Genomic DNA, 7,691 nt, shown 5'->3' on the forward strand with positions numbered 1-7,691 from the left:
TGTATTGTTTTTGTGCGAGGAGTAGTTGGTCGGCCAGCGAAACCATTTTTGTATTAGTCCGCTGCAACGGTGATGCGGTTTTTTCGCCTGATGACCCAAATAGCATCGTTTTTCTTCGTTTTTCGAAGAAATGACGTCATCGGAGATTGCAAAAAAGTTATCACATGGAATTTTTTTATTTTCATTTTACACAAACATGAAGAATTTAGCTTCTCTACCACGTAGGCCGTTATCCTGGGAAAATTCGTTTTTCCCAAGCAGCTTTGATAATAAAAGTGTTAAAAAATGATAGTTTTCGGGTCCAAAATTAAAATTTTACTACATATTCTACCCAAAATAAAGAGACAACAGACGATACCAATAGGTTTGTCGGAAAGAGGCAGTAAACGGCTTTCCACCATATTGATTAAGTTTCGCGTCCTACGTTTACTAGCGGAACTGTAGCCCTTCGGCCTGAGGCTGTCCGCCAACCTCCGAAATTATAAAAGAAACTCCGGTCCGAGACCCTTTGTATAGTTTTTGCTTTGTCGTATTTCTTTCCACCAATCAAAAGCGATCACAGCTCTTCGTCAACTACCCTTAATGCAGCTTGACTGAAATTTGTATAGCACAAAATATGACGTCATTTCCTGTAGGGACCAAAAATGCTGTCTGTGTGGGCGTCATGTGATGCTGACAATGTTACATGTCATGGGCATGTCACTGTGGTAACTCCCCTCCCCCGCACAATGCACTTAAATATTCAAGTCCAGGTGCTGGTTGCTATCAAACACTATAAGGGGGCACTGCTAAATAACCACCATGAAGTTATATTTCTATTGAACAATAAAGACAACTTGCCTATTCCTTCTTGTGATCAGCGAGGGCCAATATCCCCTGTGGAATGCAGTTTTCACCAATATTAGAGAAAGATGGAGTGCTTTTATGGAATGCGATTGATTTTGGGTAAACCAAGGACCGCAAATTCATGTTTCAAACAGTGATCTACCTGAGAGAGCGGCACAAATGGGCAATAGAAAGAAGCAGAAACAATATGGAATTCTATTAGACAATTGCCTACCAAGTTATTTCGCTTACTAGTGAGCGGCATTTTCTGTATATGTTACATTTATCATACAGGTGGCAAGTAAACCGTGCGGTGAGGGTTCGTGACTATTTTGATTTAGGTTTGGAATCTCTAGCTGGCCCGATAAGCGATTATCATCGCTAAATCTTGCCCTTATGTTTCCTCTTGAATAAGCTAACTGTTTACAAGCAATCCTGTCACTTTTACATTTCAAATTAAAAACTTTTCAGGTGTGTCATTGTAAGTCCAATGTTTTTATCTTTGTTGCTGTTGTTGTTGTTGTTGTTGTATATGTATACTCTTTAAACCATATATGCGCATCCGTCAGTGTTTATAGCGAGTCCCGTTAGGAATGTGGTTGTTTCTTATGTTATGATAAGAAGAACTTCATGATAACAAAACAGTTTTTCACCCAGAAATATTTCAGTCTCTAAGTCTTCTCTCTCCAGGTGACTCTGCCCTGCCGAACGATGACTGCGAAGTCGTCACTCCGGACAAGCAAGGACAGAATTTTACCATCGAAGAATGGGTGATCATAGCGCTGGTGCTGGTGGTGTGGGCCTCTGTCATCGTGTTGTTTCTGAGACAGTGGGACGCCATCAGAAGTTTACAGCCTCGAGACATAAGCCCCCGACCACCTACGCCAAAAGAAATCAGCGAATTCAAAACCATCACGATTGTGGAAAACGAAAAGGATACGCTGATCAGGACTACCAGGTTCTGAGGTCGTTCCCAAGATGACTATTGACGTCACAGCTTTTGTGGTCAGTTTTGTGGGCTGTGACGTGTCTGTGGATCTATGTGTAATGTCGTTCTCAGCTGTTACGTGTGCTTTAATATTGACAGCGTTGTTTCATATTTCATCAATTAAAGATTCGCAAAGCATGTTTAACACTTCTTCACTGAGCTACAACGCTTACTGGTAACTTAGAATACAATATTTCATTAGCCCAAATGGGACAAGACAGTTTTATGCACACGTGCACATGCAATTCGTCATGACCTTTGATCTCCAAGCAGATGTTAGCTCATAAAAACAAGCATCATTATATAGAGACGCACAAAGTCTAAGAGCTGCATGAACACACGTACACACAAAACAAACAAGAACTAACATCTGCTTGAGGAGGTATTACGAAACAAAATAACCCCAGCGGACTTGAAAACATTATCCTCTCTCTCTAAAATCAACAGGAGAAGACTCGCCCTCAACGTCATCTGATGTGATGGTGACCCAAGATGGCCCCCGCGTGACGGTGTTTTAGAAGACCAGCGTACATGTCCTCCGGGCAGTCGGGATTCCAAAGGCGATCTGCAGAACCGTATCGGACGGGGAAGTGCGATAAATCACGTGAAAACCTTTACGAACGTTATTCCTCTGTGTTCCGAGTTCTACTCGCGGCTCCGTGACCAATTGTACTTGGTATAAGATGGAGCGGGTCATATTCGTCGTAGGTCGTCTTACGATTTTGATGTCGCACGATCCAGTTTGTGTTACACAAACTGTCTGCGGCTGAAACTGGCAACTCCCCGCAGAAGGGGAGGTGGATGTTGAGCGGGCCACAATAATATACAATCATGAGGGGGGGGGGCTTTCACGTCGCATTACGCCTGAATGGCCTACACTAGAACCACCAAAGTTGTTGGCCTTATCTAAAGTTTAGTTGGCAACATTAAAATAACATTTAGGTCATTAAGTAATGTTTTGTATTGCCCAACTATAATTTTAGCCGCGGCCACCTTGTGATCCTTAACTATGGGAAATGCCATAGGCCGAAACCCATATTCCGCTACCTTACGTATGTATGACGTCATTTTTGCCGTCAAATTGACATCGTTGCCTTTGACAAGAAAAGTTGGAAGAAATTGCTATTCTGTTCGCTGCACTTTCTGTTAATTTTTATATGCTTGGAAGTTTTACGATAATGTCATTTTCCCATGGTTTCAGCCAATAAAAATGACGTCATATTGACGTCATATTACGCCATAATGTTTTGATTATTTGATTTGATTTGACGTGTACATCATTCTTGGAAAAGTTGTTGGACATATGATATTAGTAGTTTTGGGGTTACAAGGGGGCTCAAAAACTCCCTCCCGTCCCGAGATTCTCCCAAAAGCCTGGTCTGAATTGCATTAATCAGGCCCGAGTCGATGGTCAAGCGCGCTGTGACAGACCAACCACCCACAAGGATTCTGTACGACACGTTCACGACTATCCTAGCCCATATTTTGCGATCGTACGACGATCGTACGACGAGTGTGACTTGACCCTTCTGGCCCGGACCTTACCTGACCGGACCTATACAGTCCAAGACACCGGACGGTGTCTCACTCACTGTTCCAGATATCATCATCATATCTGTCTTGTAAAGTAAATTTTTGTAGCTTGAAGCAGAATAAAATGTAAATAATTGACGATGATTATCGAAGGTAAATGAAGTACATGTACAAAACTTTAATTTTCTACTCGTTATTTGGCAAGCACAAAATGATGGTGTTGTAGATTTCCTAACCATGGCTGGTCTCCGGGAGTGAAATTTGTGATCAGTGATCTTTTAACTATGTAGTCGTTTATTTTCCGGACACCCTTATGGAACAATATGTGAAACAATAATAAATAATTCAAAGCTAAATTACGATCTGTGCGTGTTTTCTTTTCTTGATATCGTCACAATACCTACAAAACATTACATTTCTTTCGTACAGAATGTAGGCAGGTCCCAAAATTTGAACCAGTCAAAAGTTTATATAAGTTTCTACTGCCTAATGTTGAACAGGTGGTCAGCCGATCTGTTGTTATATATTCTCGTAGCAACATTGTGGTAGTGATATAACCAATGGAGACTATTTGATTTACCTTATTATAATGTTCCAAAACGACCCCATGTCGCGACACTCACAAAACTATATTGCTGACTAGCGAATACTACATCGGAGGGTGAAAAGGTGCCATTACAGGACTCTTCGCTAGACGGCCTCAATATCTAGTATACAGTGTACGACCGCGGTCAGAACGTTTAAAGTAAGAACTTAGTACATAGTTTGAGGCCTGACAAAGTAATTGTGCCATTCTATTCTAATCGTTCCGGTAAGTATTACCATTGGATACTAGAATGTTGTAAGATAGATATCATTCAATTGAATGAATGAACAAATGAGCGAATGATTGAACGGGTGATCTAGCGAGTGAAAGAGTGAATGAATGAAGAAATTGAAAAGTTATCCATTTTTCGAAACGGAAATGTGGCGTGATAGTTACTACCCTGGGAGCCATCCGGGGTCGGGCAGCTTGGACAGTTTATCGGTAGCCCAAGACAGTCATGCCCGCCGAGCTCCTATTAGCGCCCCGGGGAGTTTAAGCCCGATTAGGTCCACCTGCCATTTACCCCAAGGAAAGGGTAGCGAATACTCCTCCGGGCTGAAACTCCCCGGAACGCTAATGTGAGGTCGGCGGGCAGTCTGCCTTGGCTCCCCGAACAAAACTCGCGAACAAATCTCGCTAGCTACCCGTCCTGTCTGACTCCCAGGGAAGATAGTTACCAGCTCTCAAAAATTATACTCACAATCGTGTACACATAGCCACCTGTAGTCTGACCAATTGTTTACTGGTGTGTGTCGGTGTGCAAGTATGTCTGATCATCCTCATGTAGTCTGTCATTGGATGTGCAGCGCCCCCTTGCATCTAGGCTAATCGTTGCAGGTCCCATCTTGATTTTCATGATCAATGTTCAGCTTTACGCCCTAACCACGTCCCATTACACAGAATGTCATAAGAATACATTTTTAGACAATATGAATAAGTTGATAATTATGTGTCAGAAGAAAAAAAGTATTTTGTTTTCATCCTCCTTGTTATGATACTACTAGTATTCCTGCGGTGCAAATACAAGAGGAAATCATACAGATGTGATACAATACAGACAACGTCGAAAGACAGTCAATACAAATACACTGGTGGTTCACTGTATTTATCATTAGTCCGCGATCCGGCGGGTTGTCTGGATGTTTATTATAACAGACATGTCCTCCACACAAGCGTTTTATGGGGGTTCCCACCAAGCGGTAAGTGATTCCCTATTGATGCCCAATGGGGTGTGAAATTATTTGCACGAAGAATCAAAAGTAACTAAGAAGAGACCAATTATCGGATTTGACACCTTCTCGGCGGAATAAAGGGCCGATGTGAAGTGTATTGAGTGAGTTGGAAGGTCAGACTATGTGTGTATTGTCGCAGCAAACAACGGCACTGATGTGTACTTGTGATCCCGCAGTGTTCTGTTGACAAATGAAAATAAACAATGACTGTAAGTCAAGTTTGTAGACTGTGAAAGGGGACAGTTTGGTTTAATGCCGCGGCTCGCCTTGGAGGGCTGTATTGAATTGCAACAGTGTACACCGTGAAACGTATTTGTCATTATAGTAGCTATCGTAAACTTCTATCCACGTAGATGTTGCACATGAGGTTTGCCAGATAAAATTGCACGTTAACATTAGTATGAGTAGAATATAGACTCTAGTGAGTATATGCAACATTTGGACTGTATTTTGTTCGCTTATGCAAACTTTCTTCGATTCCCCAATGCTAACTAGATTAACGTTGAAAACTTGATCCACCCCAGAGGCAGCCCTATGCTGTAGGGAAAGTAATGTTTTAATTTACACCTCCCCAGGTTTCCTAGCGTTTCTCAAGTACTCTCTAATTGTGCACACGAGTGCCAGGGACTCCCTTCCTAACGAGATGTGTAAATTACATCTCCTCGTGTTGAAAGAGTTGGCCAGCGCTTCCAGAGGAGTCGGGGTTGGCCCTGATTAATTTTTCACAATCGGTGCCAAGTGTCATCTCCTACTTGGTCCAAATACATCCAGCTGTTCCCGGTGAAGGTTAACAGTATCTGAGAATTCATCTCGGGAACGTGACAGCTCTGCAAATGTGAGAGTGTGACCACGGCCAATAACCCTCGCGTGATGGACGTTATTGAGGAAATCCTCCCTGCATAAAATGTTGCGTGCAAATGTATGCAAACAGTCATGGCAAAAGAATACAAAGAGAACAAAGAAAACAAGATTTGCCTATGAAAAAAGGGCCGGTCATATCCATGACATTCAAGCCCACTGCGGGAGGGAAGGTCTACAGCACGCCTGCTATCATGGTCCGGCGGTCACATGTCCGTCTTGATTAGTAATATGAATAGAACAAAAGTCTTGTCTCACACCACCAGTCTACAACTGTGACGACGCGACTGCAACAACATTCTGGGTCCTGGTCGCTGATATAGCCAGTTTGTGGTCTAGGCGACGCACGGTCGGTACAACTCGGCGTTCCTCGTAAACTTTCGCTGGCCGGGTCACCAGCCCGACGACTCATCTCAAGTTGACGACGCAAACATTCTCTGAAGTCCTGGCCGGGATGTTGTTCCTCGCACGTTGTGCTGTGTGTCTGGTGCTGGCCGCCGCTACTGTGCGGGCCACCTCCTCTCTTATCCCGATCAGCTCCGACGACGGCCAAGGCGCGAAAGACACCGTACCAGGTGAGCTCAACGAAGAACATTAACTTTCTCTTGTTATCTTTTTAATAGCTCCGGGTATTGTTATCTGTTACGACATGCTACCCAAGCGTTGCCAAAATTGCCTCGGGACGGAAGACAAAGTGACTGAACCATTGTGGTATTTACCAGCGCAACAAAATTAGAGCTAGAAATCTTGTACTTGGTGCCTGCGGGCACATGACGCCCGAGTCGTAACTAATCCTCCCGGAGCGAGAGCTACTTTCTCTGCGAGACACGCCGCAAACTTTCCATGCCCGGCGAGACTGTGTAAACTCCGCCTGCCGGAAGCCTCCACCCGCACATTGTAATCCTTCTCGTCAAACTCGAAGTGTAAGCTAATAGTTTATCGTTTGGGACACATCGTGCAGCCAGCCAACCTAGAAGACTAATAAACATGCACATTTGCTGCACGAAACATTTCTACTTTATGCATGGTGTCGGCCGTCATGATTACTTTCGGCGTCGACCGTCGTAACTACTTGAATCATGAAGTCCATACATAACAGAACATGTATAGGATATTACATGAAAGAAAATCAAATGTAATGGAATTTTTGTTGAAATACTCTTCCCGAAATTGAAATGCTAGTATTAACACTGAAAGGTTCTCAAATAAACACTTTCCCAACTTTCTCCGCACTGGACGGCAGCCCTAAACTTGTTTCCCTTTGTTGTGTCTACAGGATGTTCCTTTGGTGGAAACTATTACGGCATGAGGGAAGAATGGCACCCGGACTTGGGGGAGCCGTTTGGCGTCATGTTCTGTATCCGCTGTCGCTGTGTCCAGGTAAACTAACCATGAACCAAGATATGATATCTTTTTGTGGATCTATTTGCAAAACGATACACATGTTAGTAGAGATCCGAAGTGTATTCTCAGTTTTTACAAATATAACGTCCTTTGTCTTTATAATCAATATTGTAGGATCCCTTTGGCGCTGTGCACGCAAATGATAGTCTAGCCCTCCGCCAAAGCCATTGTTATGATCATAAGTAATACAATTTTCTGGATATGCTTATAGAGACAGTGTCCCAAATCATAATCGATTTTGCGAGGCAAATCTGATGTTTCTAAA

General features: G+C 43.2%; 2 protein-coding genes across 2 annotated transcripts in view; both read left to right on the forward strand.

Annotated features, from left to right (window-relative positions):
- Positions 1-2,595, forward strand: part of LOC118430007 (fibronectin type III domain-containing protein 5-like) — a 26,741-nt gene extending 24,146 nt beyond the window's left edge. Inside the window, exons 3-4 of the mRNA XM_035840689.1 lie at positions 1,516-1,830; positions 2,261-2,595. Coding sequence (XP_035696582.1) covers positions 1,516-1,790 — 275 coding nt within the window. The 3' untranslated portion in view covers positions 1,791-1,830; positions 2,261-2,595. The remainder of the gene's footprint in view (positions 1-1,515; positions 1,831-2,260) is intronic.
- A 3,138-nt stretch (positions 2,596-5,733) lies between these two features.
- The window catches only part of LOC118430992 (chordin-like), a 21,181-nt gene continuing 19,223 nt past the window's right edge, over positions 5,734-7,691 (forward strand). The window contains exons 1-2 of the mRNA XM_035842037.1: positions 5,734-6,597; positions 7,299-7,402. Coding sequence (XP_035697930.1) covers positions 6,477-6,597; positions 7,299-7,402 — 225 coding nt within the window. The 5' untranslated portion in view covers positions 5,734-6,476. The remainder of the gene's footprint in view (positions 6,598-7,298; positions 7,403-7,691) is intronic.

This window comes from Branchiostoma floridae, chromosome 14, assembly GCF_000003815.2.
Source record: "Branchiostoma floridae strain S238N-H82 chromosome 14, Bfl_VNyyK, whole genome shotgun sequence".
Taxonomy (NCBI): Eukaryota; Metazoa; Chordata; class Leptocardii; order Amphioxiformes; family Branchiostomatidae; genus Branchiostoma; species Branchiostoma floridae.